The sequence below is a fragment of the Bos grunniens genome, chromosome 6 (assembly GCF_055505025.1).
Source record: "Bos grunniens cultivar Pamir isolate PY7600 chromosome 6, Bosgru_T2T1.0, whole genome shotgun sequence".
In the NCBI taxonomy this organism is placed as follows: domain Eukaryota; kingdom Metazoa; phylum Chordata; class Mammalia; order Artiodactyla; family Bovidae; genus Bos; species Bos grunniens.
In genome coordinates, this window is record NC_141170.1 from 111,892,466 (window position 1) to 111,909,882 (window position 17,417).

Genomic DNA, 17,417 nt, shown 5'->3' on the forward strand with positions numbered 1-17,417 from the left:
GCCAGGCACCAAAGGTCATAAAACCCACTTATGGATTCACTGAAAATCAAACCAAGGAAGAATGCTTTCTCTTTTCTTCTTGTTTCTCCCAACATAATTCTCCATTTAATAAAAGAAATATTTATATGAATAATTTCAAGATTGAAAAAATAAGGTTGGTGTATTTAACTTTCTAAACCGTAACTTAAAACAGGATCCTAACAACCTTTGCCCTGAAAAATGTGGCAGCTCTGTGTGTCTGCTGTAACACCATTCTAAAAAGGGATAACATTCTGTTCTCCAGCTGCCGAGCTTTTTTTCATAGTACTTTCTCATAGCAGTATACAAACAGCGGCCAAAATCCTTAAGGCATAAGATTCAGTTTCTAAAGTAACTTTATACATTAAATATTTTAAATCTTATGTTCATATTTCTATTTCTACATGAGTACATACAATCTATGTTTCCAAGTTCTTATGTAAATACTTTTAAAATACTGCATTAAAGCAAACAATTTAAGATTATGATACACATGTTAAAAATAGATTCAGACTTTTGAAGCTTTCATTTTAAAATAATTTAAGATATAAGTCTTTAAGTTCCTTAGGACACAGTCTTTTGCAGTAATCAGTTTCACTGCAGAGCACATTTATAACTAAAGCTAGCTAAATCTGGGTTAGATATAAAGACGCATAGTTTCACAATCTTCATGTACTTTTTAAGTAAATAATATATTATAGGTTTCTTATACTAAAAGTATAATATTAATGAAACCCCTTGGGGTTGGCTTGAAAATGTTCACATGAATTTCTAATAACATACAGGATGTGTGACAAGTACATGGTAATCCATGCTGAAAACCTAAGAAGGAGTGGAAGAGGAAGGTAGACATTAGCCTTTGAGATTTACAGAACGTCAGAACAGGCTTCTCCTTCTTGGGAATGGAAGCTTAAGGTCACAATACAAGGCACAGCACAGACCTACATTTCCTGCTTCCTGGCCCAGTGTTCCACATTATGCTTACTATCTACTGTGCTTTGGAGAAAGTAGTCTGTTTTTTAACATGGTTTCCCAAATACCTTTATATGATCAAAAATTTTTCCTATGACTTCCCCAGTGGTAGAGAGGATAAGAATCCACCTGCCAATGCAGGGGCCAAAGGTTTGATCCCTGGTCCGGGGAGATTCCACATACCGTGGAGCAACTGAGCCCGTGCACCACAACTGCTATGCCTGTGCTCTGGAGCCTGGAAGCTCCAACTACCAAGCCTGTGTAGCCAGCAAAGCTCGTGGTGCACCGACAGCCTGCGCTGGGCAATGAGAAGCCCCAGCAGTGAGCAGATCGTGCTGCAAGGAAGAGTAGACCCCGCTCGTCACAGCTAGAGAAAGAGACCCAGCACAACCAAAAACTAAAAAAAATATTAATTATTAAAATAGTCTCCCTACTTACTTTTCTGTTCTGTTCTTTAAAATGAAATATAACCTTTCTCATTAGTATGACAGAATATACAGCTATCACATTAATAGGTGATAGAATACATCGACAACCTCTGAAATGATTTTTTTTTCTGTGTTCACAGAGTTTGTTAGAAGCCTAATATACCTAGAGAACTCAGCCACTGTTCAGCAGTTTGGTCTGTCTTTGCCTTTTAAATGTCTGTCAAGCCCTCAGGAGAATGCATTTGTTCGGTCAGGACCTCTACAGTACGCCCAGCCCACTGCCGCAGTCCAGATGGTCTCTGCCGTCAAGGAGCAGTAAGCAGTAACGTGAAATAAAGACTTCAAGAAAAGAGGTCTAAGGTGGACATGTCAAGCTAACCCACAAGTTTGTAGGAGCAAGAGATCTCTGCTAACAAGAAAAAAGAATGTTATTTTATGTGTTTAAATAAAACCTCAGTAAGCCAGATATTGCTGAAAGAACTTGGAATTTGGAACCTTGATTTCCATAGCATTACTTATTAGCAATGATTTTACTGTGTGATTTTAATTGCCCCATAACCTGTAGAACGTCTTCATCTATAAAACTCAGATAACACCTTTTTCGCAAGCTGCTGGCTTCCTTTTAAAAAGTTGACACACAAACTATGACCGTGAAGCAGATTTTCTTCCCTTTGATGGATTAAACAGCAGTGGAAACTCTGCCCAAACTCTGCCAACTCATGCCAGCAAGACAGCTAAGGCTACTGCATGACCAAGCAGTGCCTTCTGTAGGTGACGGATGTGGATGTAATGTGCTGGTGTTCATTTTTTCTCTGACAGTTTTTCCCTTTTTTGTTAACCCCATTTGTCAGTTCACTAACATCCAACCCTTTTTCTTTCCAATGGCATATTCTGCATATCTACCAAATCTATCAGACTATGAACAATCATGAAGAAAAATAATTTAAACTATTTAATAACAGTACAAACTTCCTTATCCATTAAGTCATACTCAGTTCAGCTCAGTTCAGTCACTCAGATGTGTTTGACTCTTTGCGACCCCATGGATGGCAGCACATTAGGGCTCCCTGTCCATCACCAACTCCTGGAGTTTACCCAGACTCCTGTCCATCGCGTTGGTAATGTCATCCAACCAATTAATTCTCTGTCAGCCCCTTCTCCTCCTGCCCTCAATCTTTCCCAGTATCAGGGTCTTTTCAAATGAGTCAGCTCTTCTCATCAGGTGGCAAAGTATTGGAGTTTCAGTTTCAGCATCAGCCCTTCCAATGAATATTCAGGACCGATCTCCTTTAGGATGGACTGGTTGAATCTCCTTGAAGTCCAAGGGACTCTCAAGAGTTTTCTCCAACACCACAGTTCAAAAGCATCAATTCTTTGGTGCTCAGCTTTCTTTATAGTCCAATTCTCACATCCACATATGACTACTGGAAAAACCATAGCTTTGACTAGACGGACCTTTGTCAGCAAAGTAATGTCTCTGCTTTAGAATATTCTGTCTAGGTTGGTCATAGCTTTTCTTCCAAGGAGGAAGCGTCTTTTAATTTCACTGCTGCAGTCACCATCTGCAGTGATTTTGGAGCCCAAGAAAATAAAGTCTCTCACCATTTCAATTGTTTCCCCATCTATTTGCCATGAAGTGATGGGACCGGATGCCATGATCTTAGTTTTCTGAATGTTGAGTTTTAAGGCAACTTTTTCACTCTCCTCTTTCACTTTCATCAAGAGGCTTTTTACTTCCTCTTTGCTTTCTGCCATAAGGGTGGTGTCATCTGCATCTGAGGTTACCGGTATTTCTCCCGGCAATCCTGATTCCAGCTTGTGCTTCATCCAGCCCAGCGTTTTTCTCATGATGTACTCTGCATGTAAGTTAAATAAGCCGGGTGGCAATATACAGCCTTGACATACTCCTTTTCCTATTTGGAACCAGTCTGTTGTTCCATGTCCAGTTCTAATTGTTGCTTCTTGACCTGCATACAGATTTCTCAGGAGGCAGGTCAGGTGGTCTAGTATTCCCATCTCTTGAAGAATTTTCCACAGTTTGTGGTGATCTACATAGTCAAAGGCTTTGGCATAGTCAATAAAGCAGAAATAGATGTTTTTCTGGAACTCTCTTGCTTTTTCAATGATCCAGCGGATGTTGGCAATTTGATCTCTGGTTCCTCTGCCTTTCTAAACCCTGCTTGAACATGTGGAAGTTTACGGTTCACGTATTGCTGAAGACTGGCTTGGAGAATTTTGAGCATTACTTTACTAGCATGTGAGATGAGTGCAATTGTGCGGTAGTTTGAGCATGCTTTGGCATTGTCTTTCTTTGGGATTAGAATGAAAACTGACCTTTTCCAGTCCTGTGGCCACTGCTGAGGTTTCCAAATTTGCTGGCATATTGAGTGCAGCACTTTCATAGCATTAAGTCATAACTAAGGTACAATTTCTCTGAACCTAAACTCCAAAGAATAAGATTATTCTCACTTTTTCACACTGTACAAAAATTAGTTATGTCCCAGATTTTCTACCTGTTTTAGACAAGAATAACTGGTCTTGTTTTTCCCTGTGTCCCTAAAGTCCAGCTAAGTTCCTACAGAGTTAATAGTTGATTATAAATCAAGTGAAGTTTAAAGTCCTAGATAAAAAAAGTATCTGATTAAATCAATAAGAAAGGAAATTACTTTGACTATTATATCCATTTCTAATGTAAGAAAATTCACAGATACTCCTGAATCTATTCCCAAATGGAGTAAAAGTTTCTGCCATCTGTTTTATAGGTGAAATTACTTAATTTTATGTATAATTAGATGATGTACATACTTGCCCCAAATGTAGAAGTTCCTATTTTAAAGGAAATGAAGAACTAAGTATAATTTTTGCCAGAAATCTACCATTTCTACCTTAGTTCTTAAAATACAACATCAAAAATAAATTCACAGGTTACTAAGCAAAATAGCCTACAAGATAACTGATTACTTTTGCTGGATAAATACCTCATATTGAATTGTATTAATATAGTAATGGGTTTCACTTAAAACAAATACCAAAAAAGTTAAAATTTATAGTAAGTAGCATGAAATATTAAACAAAGATGACACAGATATGTCCTTGGAAATAGCGTACATCTCCAAAGCAAATGCTCATGGGGAACATTCTCGGGTAGTAATTGCTTGGGTTAGGTTTATTTTTATAGTCCGTTGCTAACACAATGACATGCTTTAAAGGTTCTGTCAAACAACAGAACTGACTTAAAAAAAAAAAAAGCTATACTAAATAAATCCTTGTGATAGATGCCAAATCAGGGTATCTTGCAGGATATCTTTTTTTAAATTGCAGCAATAGTGGCAATATAAGGAATAAAATCCTAAACTTTTACTATACCTAAAAATAAGCAAGTCATTTATTCTAGAGGAAAAGAAATTAGGATGCTATTCAGAAGGAGGATAACAGTATTCATGCAATCCATTTTCCTTCAAGAAACAAACTTTAAAACTTATTTCCTTGATTACAGGTTATAAATATAAAATATCAGAAACTCCCTGGTGGTCCAGTGGCTAAGACTCCATGTTCCCAATGCAGGAGGTCCAGGTTTGATCCCTGGTCAGGGAACTAGATCCCACACGCCACAACTAAGATCCGGTGCAGCCAAATAAATATGTTTTAAAAATCAGCATACCCCTTATTCTCTATTATTAACTATAACTGTTTAGCTTTGGGCTTGGATATGTGGAAGAATGAACAGCGTTAGGGTGTTGAGATCAGAAATTCACTTTTGAACATGTTAAGTGTGAGGGTTCTAAGAGGTACTCAAGGAGAGATTCTAGAAAGGCATTTGGGTATGTGAAGGTGGGGCTACAGATACAGGAATGAATGAATGACAGCAATAGTACAGTGACTTAGAGTTAAGGACCTGGCTTCTGACCACCTGGCTTGGAATCCCAGCTCTGTTACTTAGTAGCCACTGGTCTTAGGTAACATTTATTAGCTCCTGGTCTTCAGATCAGATCAGATCAGTCACTCAGTCGTGTCTGACTCTTTGAGACCCCATGAATCGCAGCACACCAGGCCTCCCTGTCCATCACCAACTCCCGGAATTTACTCAAACTCACGTCCATTGAGTCGGTGATGCCATCCAGCCATCTCATCCTCTGGCGTCCCCTTCTCCTCCTGCCCCCAATCCTTCCCAGCATCAGAGTCTTTTCCAATGAGTCAACTCTTCCCATGAGGTGGCCAAAGTACTGGAGTTTCAGCTTTAGCATCAGTCCTTCCAAAGAAATCCCAGGGCTGATCTCCTTCAGAATGGACTGGTTGGATCTCCTTGCAGTCCAAGGGACTCTCAGGAGTCTTCTCCAACACCACAGTTCAAAAGCATCAATTCTTCGGCGCTCAGCCTTCTTCACAGCTATTGGTCTTAAGAGTTATCTAACTCTGTGCCTCAGTTTCCTTATACCAAAAATGGAACAATAAGTAGGCTGATATGAGAATTAACTAAATGAACATATATTTAAAACATTTCTAACTGTGTTCACTAAGTGCTTTATAAGTTATGACTATTATTATTCTCATCAGTAACTGTTACAGATGATACTTAGTCTTTGGGGGGATACAGAGTCTAAGAGAAAAAAGAGGAGACCCTGAGTTATTTTCAAATATCTTTTGATACAGATTTTTAACATAATTCCATGAGAACAGACTCTGTATGATTTCAATGCCTTTAGACCAAGAAACTTTTGCACGTGTTTTATGTCCCTGGATATACTCCAGTGCCTCCCAGTTTATCCTATCACTGTGTGAAAACTGTATAAATCTTAGTTATGTTGAATTGGTTCATGGTGCTTTTCAGGTCTACTAAATCTTTCTACTTTTCTATATATTCATTCTATTAATTTTTGAGAGTTTGATATTGAAATTCCAACTAAAAATCTTAATTTGTCTACTTAAAAAAATAATTGCAATATATAGTGGAACTATATGTAACTTTGTTCTGTATTTTCCAAGTCTCCTATAAATGTGTTATTATATTTTCATACTTTAAAAAATAAAAAAGAAAGAGGAAAAAAAAAAAAGAGGAAACCCAAAACTTAAGCCTTAATGGGCCCCAGGATTAGAAGTGAGGATGGTGACAAAAGGAACTAAAATGCTCTCTCCCTGTGAGGCTGGAAAAGATACACCAGGAGGGCGTCGCGGAGACCGCAAGAGGGAAGGCTGCCAAGAAGGCCTAAATGCTTGGTGACCCAGACTTTCATCCAGCCAGTGGTGGAGTGGAGTGGTGATAGTATGCTATACTGTCACTTATACATTTATTTTTGAAGGATGGATATTGATATGCTGGTATATGCATACTTATTTCTAGAAGGAATCACATAGAATGAGTAAGAATTGTAAGGGTGGGGCGGAGGGGTAGGAAGCAACCTTCTTCACTGTATACCACTTTCATCTTTTGAATGTTTGTATGGTACCTATTTAAAAGTAATTGATTCATTAAAAAGCAAAAAATACTACATGTTGTTATAGACACATATATATGAAGTCAAATATATAAAATCCACATGTATAGGAAGGATACACACCAAATTCATTAGTGTTTGTGCCTAGAGTGGGAGGGAAGAAGAGATATCCTACGAAGTTTTAATTCTTAGTCAAATATGACAAAACGTTAACATCTATTAATGATGGTGGCATGTACACTGATGTGTTATTCACTAACACTTTAAATTTTATTCAAAGGAGCAAGATTAAAATTTAAGAAATCTCTCTCACAGATACTACTATACAGCAGTCAGAACTGCTAAAATTAAAACGACGACAATACCAAAGGTTGGAGAGAATGCAGAGCAACTGGAACTCTGATACCACGTTGAAAAGACTACAAAATCATATAACCACTTTGGGAAATGGTCTGGCAGTTTGTTATAAACCTAAATAAACATGTATCCCCATTAGCCAGCAATCTACTCACAGGTATTAATCCAAGAGAAATTAATACGTGTCCATAGAAACACTTATACTAGAATATTTACAGAAGCTGCTTTATTCACAAAAGCCGAAAAGCAGAAATAGCCAGATGTCCATCACTAAAAGAGTAGATAAAATGATGGGGCTTCCTGGGTGGCATAGTGGTAAAGAATTCACCCGCAATGCAGGAGACTCGGGAGATGTGGGTTCGATCCCTGGGCCAGGAAGATCCCTTGGAGAAGGAAATGGCAATCTACTCCAGTATTCTTGCCTGGGAAATCCCATGGACAGAGAAGCCTGGCGGCTACAGTCCATGGGGTCACAAAGAGTTGGACATGACTGAGCAACTAACATTTCTACTTCCACTTACGAGAATTATATTAAATTTCTGGGACCATCACAAAAGACACGAAGCAAATACTGAATGTACTTCTCAATTTATGAGACCATAACTGCATGTAAGACTGGCTTCCAGGAACAACCCAGTGCCTCTTCTATGCCCAACTCCAACCCAGTTCACTGTGCTCTCAGCGGAGATGGTGGCATTCTGCTGCACCCATAAAAAGACTGAGTGAACACCTCAAAGGGGATGGCAGCCACTGTGCACGCAGACACTGCCTCTCTCCTCCTCCTTCCTTCTCTGAAGGGTCATACAGCAGCCCTCTACCCCTTCCCAGGTCACTTTACCCCCCGTCCCAGCTGGCGTGACAGGCCCAAGAAACAGTACAGATTTGTTCTCTGTTAGAGAGGCTCTGGAGAAGGCAATGGCACCCCACTCCAGTACTCTCGCCTGGAGAATCCCATGGACGGAGGAGCCTGGTGGGGTGCAGTCCATGAGGTCGTGAAGAGTCAGACATGACTGAGCGACTTCACTTTCACTTTTCACTTTCATGCACTGTAGAAGGAAATGGCAACCCACTCCAGTGTTCTTGCCTGGAGAATCCCAGGGACGGGGGAGCCTGGTGGGCTGCCGTCTATGGGGTCATACAGAGTCAGGCACAACTGAGCGACTTAGCAGCAGCAGCAGAGAGGCTCTACTTCTTGCTCAGGTGCTGCTAGGTAAGCATCAGGTCAGTGATCTCAAAGGATCAGAGCCAAGGTCAGGTTTAACTTGGGAAAAGCGTCTATACTTCAGCTTTTAGCGAGCAAATAGAATCCAGAGCTCAGCCTAATTTACTGGACCCACGAGGTTACAGTCACAGCTCCAGTGCGAGTAAGGCTTTCCTTCAGCCCCCACCTGACCAGCTTTGCTACAGGACCTCGTGTCTGTCTCCATGTGCACGTGGGCATCTACCACTCAGGGGCAACAAAAGGAGGAATGGCAGGTACAGAGAGTGGACGTCCTGATTCCAGGACCCACTAACAGCATCCTAATATCAGAGATCTTAAATACACACCACTTATCTTTGTCGCCACTTAACTATAAACTTCGGGCTTCCCAGGTGGCTCAGTGGTAAAGAATCCACCTGCCAATGCCAGAGACATGGGTTCGATCCCTGGGTCAGGAAGATCCCCTGAAGGAGGAAATGGCAACCTACTCCAGTATTCTTATCTGGAACACTCCATGAGAGGAGTCTGGTGGGCTACAGGCATGGGGTAGCAAAGAGTCAGACATGACTGAAGCAACCGAGTATAGCATACAGCATAGCAACTATAAATTGGGTACACCTTTCTCAGCTGACAGATACAATTGATCTACCTCATGCTTTCTAATCCTGCTGAGTTTGCTGCTGCTGCTGCTGCTAAGTCACTTCAGTCGTGTCTGACTCTGTGCGAACCCATAGACTGCAGCCCACAAGGCTCCCCCGTCTCTGGGATTCTCCAGGCAAGAACACTGGAGTGGGTTGCCATTTCCTTCTCCAATGCATGAAAGTGAAAAGTGAAAGTGAAGTCACTCAGTTGTGTTCAACTCTTCGTGACCCCATGGACTGCAGCCTACCAGGCTCCTCTGTCCATGGGATTTTCCAGGCAAGAGTACTGGAGTGGGGTGCCATTGCCTTCTCCGCCTGCTGAGTTTAGACAGGGGCTTATAAGAATCCTGGCCCAGTGATTACTAAAGCAGATGTAGTAAGACCAAGGACCTCAGCCTGCATTATCTTCCTTTTACCAGAGCACCTCAATGCTGCAGTACTGAGCTAGGGCGTAAAGACTTCACAAGAGGTTTGGGTATCTGTCATTTTCTGACAGTCTGTATTTCCTGTATATGTGCATTGCTGTTGTTGTTGTTGAGTCACCAGTTGTGTCCGACTCTTTGCAATCCCATGGACTGGGCATGCCAGGCTTCTCTGTCCCTCACCATCCCCAAAGTTTGCCCAAGTTCATGTCCATTGCATCAGTGATGCCATCAGGCCATCTCATTCTCTGATGCCCTCTTCTCCTTCTGTCCTCAATCTTTCCCAGAATCAGGGACTTTTCCAATGACACAAACCAGGGGCTTCCCTGGTAGCTCAGCTGGTAAAACATCCGCCTGCAATGCAGGAGACCTGGGTTCGATCCCTGGGTTGGGAAGATCCCCTGGAGAAGCGAACGGCTGGCTACCCACTCCAGTATTCTTCCCTGGAGAATTCCATGGACAGAGGAGTCTGGCAGGCTACAGCTCATGTGCACTGTTACAATAGGCCAAAAAGAGACCTAGTCCATCTGTGTTTGGAATACAGGATGCCAAAAAAACACAGTTTATCAGATTTTTTTCTCTTTCTTCTTAAACTTACTTTTTAAAAATTTGGAGTTTAGTTGCCTCATAACATTGTGTTAGTTTCTGTGGTACAGCCAAGTGAGTCAGCTATATATATGTATATATACACACACACATCCCCTCGTTTTTGGGTTTTCTTCCCATTTAAGTCACCACAGAGCATTAAGCAGAGTTCCCTGTGCTATATGGTCAGTTCTTGGTTTACTTAATGAATTGAATGACTACATGTTTTTCGCGCTCCAGTTTTCTGTTTATGATACAGAAAAATATACAGGAAAATAATGACAAAAGAGGAATTTTAGAGTTATTAAATTACTGAATTACTATTTTCATCACTTACCTCATTCGAAGGGATTGTGGCAAAGGGCTTGATGATGGCGGCTAACGGGATCTGAGCTTGCTTGGCCATATCTGACGTGCAGGGAAAGCAGTACGTGGTGCAGCGGATGTACCGGGGACTGGCATTGCCTGAAACGGTCAATGGTGCAGACTCACAACCTGCCCTGTATATTTAAATATTTATAAAGGCACGTCTAGGCAATGCATTGCCTTATTTGTAAAGCTTCGTGATTTCTAAAAAATAAAAAGGAGCACTGTATAATTTGATGATCTATACTCTAAGCACACTATAGTTTCTTGTAAAATAAGACACTATAGTTTCTTGTAAAATAAAATACTGCTGCAAAAATGTAAAAGATTTTAAAGTATTATTTTCCATAAGCAGGGTATTAACATAGCCACTCAAGAGATTTGAGAGGTATTTAGATTCAATGGGAAAAGTAAAGCAAAGACACAAAACATAAGAATAAAATTCCTTCTTCATCCTCTCCTATCAACACATCCGTTATGAGAAAGGTAAGCCATTTGTATACCATTTCATATCAGCTAGTTATACTGTGTCAAATAGAATTCCCTTTGACCATGTTCTCCTCCTTAACTTGTAATTCAATTTAGAAATTAAAATTCTATTTATAATAGAAACAATTTTTAAAACACCCAAATCTATTTTTAAAATACACCAAGTTTCCTGACCAAATATTTTTTTCACAGCATGCATGAGTATTAAAACAATACCCATGGGAATGGCACTGATGAGCTTATTTGCAGGGCAGGAACAGAGACACACAGAACAGACTTGCGGACCCAGTGAGGGAAGGAGAGGGAGGAGTAGATTTGGAGCGTAGCACTGGGATACATACATCACTATGCATGAAACAGACAGCCAGTGGAAAGCTGCCGCATAACACAGGGGCTCACCCCAGTGCTCTGTGAAAACCTAGGGGGTGGGATGGGGGAGTGGGAAGAAGGTGCAAGAGGGCGGGGATATATGTATACTTATGGTAGAAACCAATACAGCATTATAAAGCAATTATCCTCCAATTAAAAAGAAATTAAAGAAACCCAATATCCATGGCATGAATATTTCTAAATCACTAGAATAACTTATCTAAAATAAACTTAACAATTAAATCACAATATATTTTGGCAAAAGAACATAATTATCAAACAAGTGTGTATTGATTGTCTTTTAGATACAGTCCTAGGTGCTCCCTTGTAGAGTTTATGTTCTTGCAGAGGAACATAAACTAAAAAAACCCAATAAATTACACAGGACCTTAGAAGATGACAAATGTTATGGGAAAAAGCACCTCTGGGGGAGGGGTACCACAGTGGGGAAAGACTGCAATTTTAAACAGTTACAGAATTGGTCTTCTTCAAAAGGCATCACTGGAGCAAAGGTCCCAAAGTGGGAAGGGATTTGCCCGCAGGTGTCGGGACAGGGCGAGCCTGGGCTGGCAAAGGAACATCAGGAGGCCAGTGAGGCTGGGATGAGGCGCCTGGGGCAGCTAGGGAGGAATTCAGAGACGTCACAGAGACCAAATCAGCTCGACGCAGGTGACTCCGAAGTTTTCAGCCTGAGGAATCAGAAGCATGAAGCTGCCACGAACTGACCAGAGAAAGGCTCCGGGAAGGGAAGGGGGTTTTTTTTGAGCCCGTGGGTGAAAACCGGGAATCTGGCTCCAGGCATGTCCATCTGGGAAATCTATTAGGTGATCAAGCAGTGATGCTGAGTAAACAGTCAAACACACAAAGTCTTGGCGCTGGGATGAAAGCTGAGCTGGAGAGACACATTTGGGAGTTCTGGGCATATAAACAATATTCGAAGCCAGGAAACTAGATTAAAAACCACAAAGTGGCCAGAGAAGAGAGGAGTGAGGACTGAGCCCTGAGTCCTCTGACATAAAGAAGCCAGGAGACAAGGAGAAACCAGCAGAAGGACCAAGAAGTGTACAAACGAGGGAGTCTGGGGTGCTGGAGGTGAAGAAAATACATCAAGGAAGAGGCAGGACCGTCTGTGCAGGTGCTGACGCCAGGTCAACGTGACTGTGGGCTGGAGGGGGGCTGGAGAGCCGGGAGAGAGACTTTTGATGGGATGGTGGGGTGAGGAGGAGGAGGGTAGGGAGGCTGCTCACAGTGAGTTTAGGAGAGAGAGGCAGGTGCTGAATACGCAATAATCCTTTCAAGGTTTTTAATATATTTACTTTAATTGGCGGATGATTACTTTACAATACCATGATGATCTCTGCCACACGTCAATACGAGTCGGCCACAGGTATCCCTGTGCCACTGCGCCCCCAGGCTGCAGAAGGCACGAGCTTGTGTGCCTTCCATCACACAGCAAAGCCGCACTGCTTATCCGTTTCACACGCGGTGATATGTGTGTTTGAATACTATTCTCTCAAATCATCCCACCCTCTCCTCCCGCTGCGTCCAAAGGTCTGTTCTTCACATCTCTGTCTCCTTTGCTGCCCTGCACAGAGGATCACCCAAGAGCAAAGAAAGGGGGGAGTTTGTAAAGGAGGTGGATCGAGAAAACACTGTTTAAGATAGGGGAAGGCTTTGTAAAAGAAAGAGAAATGTTAAACACGTAAGAGAGAGGGGGGAGACTTAGGGTAGCAGTGCACTTGAGTGGCACACAGTAGGAGATTTCAACTGCAGCACACTTATGGCCAAGAGTCTGAAGGCAGAGTACAAGGACATATGATGAATGGGGGCTGATGCGATGGTGGGACTCCACAGAAGTTCTCTTCTGATTGTGTGCTTTTCTCAGAAAGGAGGATGTAAGCAGCTGAAAGAAGGATGAGCGGTCACTCTGCCGGGTCTGCAACCTCTCATCCTTTCTCTGGCCACTCCTCACTGCACAGGTGGGTCGGGAACGAGGGGAAGGCTGGACCCGAGAAGCTGAGCTTCCTTTCATATTTAATCTATTATTTACACATTTTACATTTTAGGGGGACCAGACAGAAATCTGGATTTTTACATTAAAATTTTGATTTTTATATAATGGCAACTAATTCAAACAGAAATAAATTATTCTGTATAACAAATTAACGTGTCTGTAGGCTGAATCCAGTTTGGGGGCCCTGCTGCAGAGAGTCTGATAAAGGGGAGAAATGTGGCACTAGCAACAAGGATAATAACAATCAATGCCAATGGATTAGGCATCATTCTAAGATTGCTATATGTAAATTCAATTTAGTCTCACAATTGCCTATGACACTGATACCCTATGACCCCGTTTTACAGAGGAGTAAACTGAGACACTGGGAGGTTAAGTGACTTACCAAAGTCAAAGGGTTAGAAGTGACAAAAGGGGTATTAGAACCTATCACAGTCTCTCCTACGTCCCAGACCAGCTGGGTCCAGGTCATGAAACTGTGAGTTTGGACAAGAGTTCAGACCAATCCTGTTTTCCCTTGGGCAATGATGGGACATTTTCCAGCAATGCGTGTGTGTGTGCTCAGCTCTGTCCTGCTCTTTGCGACCCCATGGTCTGCAGCCTGCCAGGGTCCCCTGTCCATAGGATTTCCCAGGCAAGAACACTGGAGTGGGCTGCCATTTCCTCCTCCAGGGGATCTTCCTGACCCAGGGATCCAACCTGCATCTCCGGTGATTCCTGCATTTTCAGGTGGATTCTTTACCACTGAGCCACCCATATGATCAAATAAATACCCGAAGAAAATTATTCAGATAGCTTCTGGGAGCAGGAAGAAAGATCAGAGACAGGTAGAGTCCAAGTGAATACTAACACAGGGTAAAACATGAGTTTTGACATCAGGAATAGAAGAAAAATAAATATTAGGTAATAAATGTAAACATGCTTGAACCCTTATTATTGTATATTTCATATAACTTAAATAAAACCTTCCTCCTCATTATCACACAATGTTATACACAGTGGGAAATAAGAATTTCTGAATATTTTAAAGTGTATTTTAATTGTTCATTTGTTCATTGTACTCAACTTTCACTAGTTAACATTTCTAGTAATACATTGAATTTGAGCATTTGTTAACTTTAAAAATCTTATTTTTTACTATGAAATATGCATATGAACAAGTTCATGAAGGTGACTAAACAAACTTGTTACAAGAAGCTAATGCACACCAACAATAAATTTTTAAAAAGCAATGAAGAATTTATTTCTTAAGCAGGTATGCAAAATGGAGCATGAAAGGCATGTTTATAGCAGATAATTTAGCAACCTTGGTAATTAAGATCCAAAATCCCTTGATCTGCTTAATAAAGAAACTTATGGGATAAACTGACTAAAAAACATTCAGTAATTTATTCATTCAACAAATATTTATGAAGGTAATCCCTAAGTTAGAGGCTTAGAGGCAGGAGAGGGTGAAGCCTCTGGCTTTAAGGTCTGGTAGAAGAAAATGATAATAAAGCAGGTAATTGGGGGCATCCCTGGTGACTCAGTGGTAAAGAACCCACCTGCCAATGCAGGAGACACAGGTTCAGTCCCTGATGTGGGAAGACCCCACATGCCACAGAGCCTGTCCTCTAGAGCCCAGGAGTTACAACTCCCGAGTCCACCTGCCAACGGCCTGCACTCTGCAACAAGAGCAGTCACTGCAGTTAGCAGCCCACGCACTGCACCTGGAGGGTAGCCCCCACTCACCACAACCAGACAAAAGCCCACACAGTGATGAAGAGCAACAAAGCCAACAATAAACAAATAAAGCAAATAAAGCAGACAATTGCAAAATGGCAGGCAAGAATCACAGAAGACAAAATTGATTACACAGTGGCCCAAGGGAGGCAATGAGTTTTACACACGGGTCACAGGTGACTAAACAAGGGATGCACTGCTTGAACAGGACCTTGCGGGACAGGCAGAAGCACAGAATCAAGGGAGAAACGGAGTCTTAAATCAGATCCTGCGGCCAAAGGCAAAGAAGTGATATTCTTAAAGCAGGTGTGCCTCTTTATTGGCTTCTCTGCTAACCAGCTGTGCAGTCCTGGGCGAATCACTTAACTTACCAGGACCTCAGTGCACTCACATCTGCAAAGTGAGAGAGCAGGGCAGATGAAGTCCAAGGTTCCTTCAGTCTTGACACTTACATCTGTGAATTTCTATGTCTCTGAGACCCATGGGCTTCATACTAGAAAGACTACTAATGTCCAGAAATAAAACCACACACCTAGGGTCAATTTATGACAAAGGAGTCAAGAATATACAATGAAGAAAAGGCAGTCTCTTCAGTAAGTGGTGCTCGGGGAGTTCCCTGGTGGCTCAGTGGTAAAGAACCCACCTGCCAATGCAGGAGACACAGGTTCGATCCCTGGTCCGGGAAGATGCTATGTGCCACAACCGAGCCTGCGCTCTAGAGCCCGGGAGCTGCAACTGCTGACGCCTGTGCACCACACCCAGAGAAGCATGGCAGTGACAAGCCCGCGGACCGCAGCCAGAGAGCAGCCCCCCGTCCCAGCCACAGAGAGAAACCTCGCAGTGATGGAGACCCCGCAGAGCCACAGACCAATCAATAAAAACTATCTGAAAAAAGTCATGCTAGGGAAACTGGACAGCTACATGGAAAAGAATGAAAGTAGAACATCCTCTAACACTAAACAGGAAAATAAACTCAAAAGGGGTTAAAGACCTATCAATAAATGTAAGATTGAACACTAACTATAAAACTCCTAGAGGAAAATATGGGCAGAATGCTCTTTGACATAAATTGCAGCAATATTTTTTTGGATCTGCCTCCTACAGTACTGGAAATAAAAACAAAAAAATAAATAGAACCTAATTAAACTGAAAAGTTTTTGTACAACAAAGGAACCCATAAACAAAACAAAAAGATAACCTACAGAAAGAGAGAAAATATTTGCAGACAATGCAACCAACAGGGATTAATCTCCAAAATATACAAACCGCTCATACAGCTCAATATCACAAAAACAAACAACCTCATCAAAATATGGGCAGAAGATCTAAACAGACATTTCTCCACAGACAGACAGACAGGTGGCTAAAAGCCCACATGAAAAGATGCTCAACATCACTAATTATTAGAGAAATGCACAACAAAACTATAATGAGGTGTCACCTCACACCAGTCAGAAAGGCCATATTAAAAAGTCTACAAACAATAAATGCTAAAGAGGATGTGGAGAAAAGGGAACCCTCTACTCTGTTGGTGGGAATATAACTGGTACAGTCATTATGGAGAATAGTATGAAGATTCCTTTAAAAACTAAAACTAGAGTTACCACTTGGCCCACTGATGTCCCTCTTGAGTATATATCTGGAAAAGATGAAAACTAATTCAAAAAGATACATGCATCCCAATGCTCACTGCAGCACTCGTTATAACAGCCAAGACATGAAGCAACCCAAATGTCCATTAACAGATGAGTGGATAAAGATGTGGTACATATATATATAAAACTTAATAATGGAATATTACTCAGCCATAAAAAAGAAATAATGCCATTTGCAGCAACATGGATGGACCCAGAGATTATATTAAGTGAAGTTAAGTCAGATACAAATATTATATAATGTCACTGATATGTGGAATCTAAAATATGACACAAGTCAACTTATTTATAAAACAGAAACAGAATCACAGACATAGAAAACAAACTAATGGCTACCAAAGGAGAAAGGGAGTGCCGAGGGATAATTAGGAAGTTGGGAGTAATATGTACATACCACTATATATAAAATAATCAACGAGGACCTACTGTATGGCACAGGGAAATATGCTCAATATTTTGTAATAAACTATAATGGAAAAGAATCTGAAAAAGAATATATATATAAAACTGAGTCATTCTGCTCTACACTTGGATCTAACATGATACTGTAAATCAATTTATCTTCAATTAAAAAAATAAAATTTTAAAAAGTCTACTAATATGTAACAGCAAATCAGCCAGAGAAAGGGGCTTCACAGCAAACGGGTGTGACCTGCCCAACTGCAGGGCTCTCTCTCCATGCCAGGCAGCTCTCCGTTCTTGCCCAGGGCTGGGCTGCAGGCTGTGGAGAGCTGATGATAATCCAG

The 17,417-nt window shown here is 41.4% G+C and overlaps 1 protein-coding gene and 1 long non-coding RNA gene across 3 annotated transcripts in view; one reads left to right on the forward strand and one right to left on the reverse strand.

Moving 5' to 3' along the window:
- Positions 1-17,417, reverse strand: part of SEC24D (SEC24 homolog D, COPII component) — a 116,452-nt gene that overhangs the window by 66,401 nt on the left and 32,634 nt on the right. For both annotated transcript variants that reach the window (XM_086407267.1, XM_086407266.1), the window contains exon 8: positions 10,394-10,521. In XM_086407267.1, coding sequence (XP_086263393.1) covers positions 10,394-10,521 — 128 coding nt within the window. The remainder of the gene's footprint in view (positions 1-10,393; positions 10,522-17,417) is intronic.
- Positions 12,276-13,419, forward strand: LOC147371213 (uncharacterized). Its single transcript, XR_015166002.1, has 3 exons — positions 12,276-12,415; positions 13,166-13,259; positions 13,347-13,419. It is a non-coding gene; the product is annotated as an uncharacterized LOC147371213 (long non-coding RNA).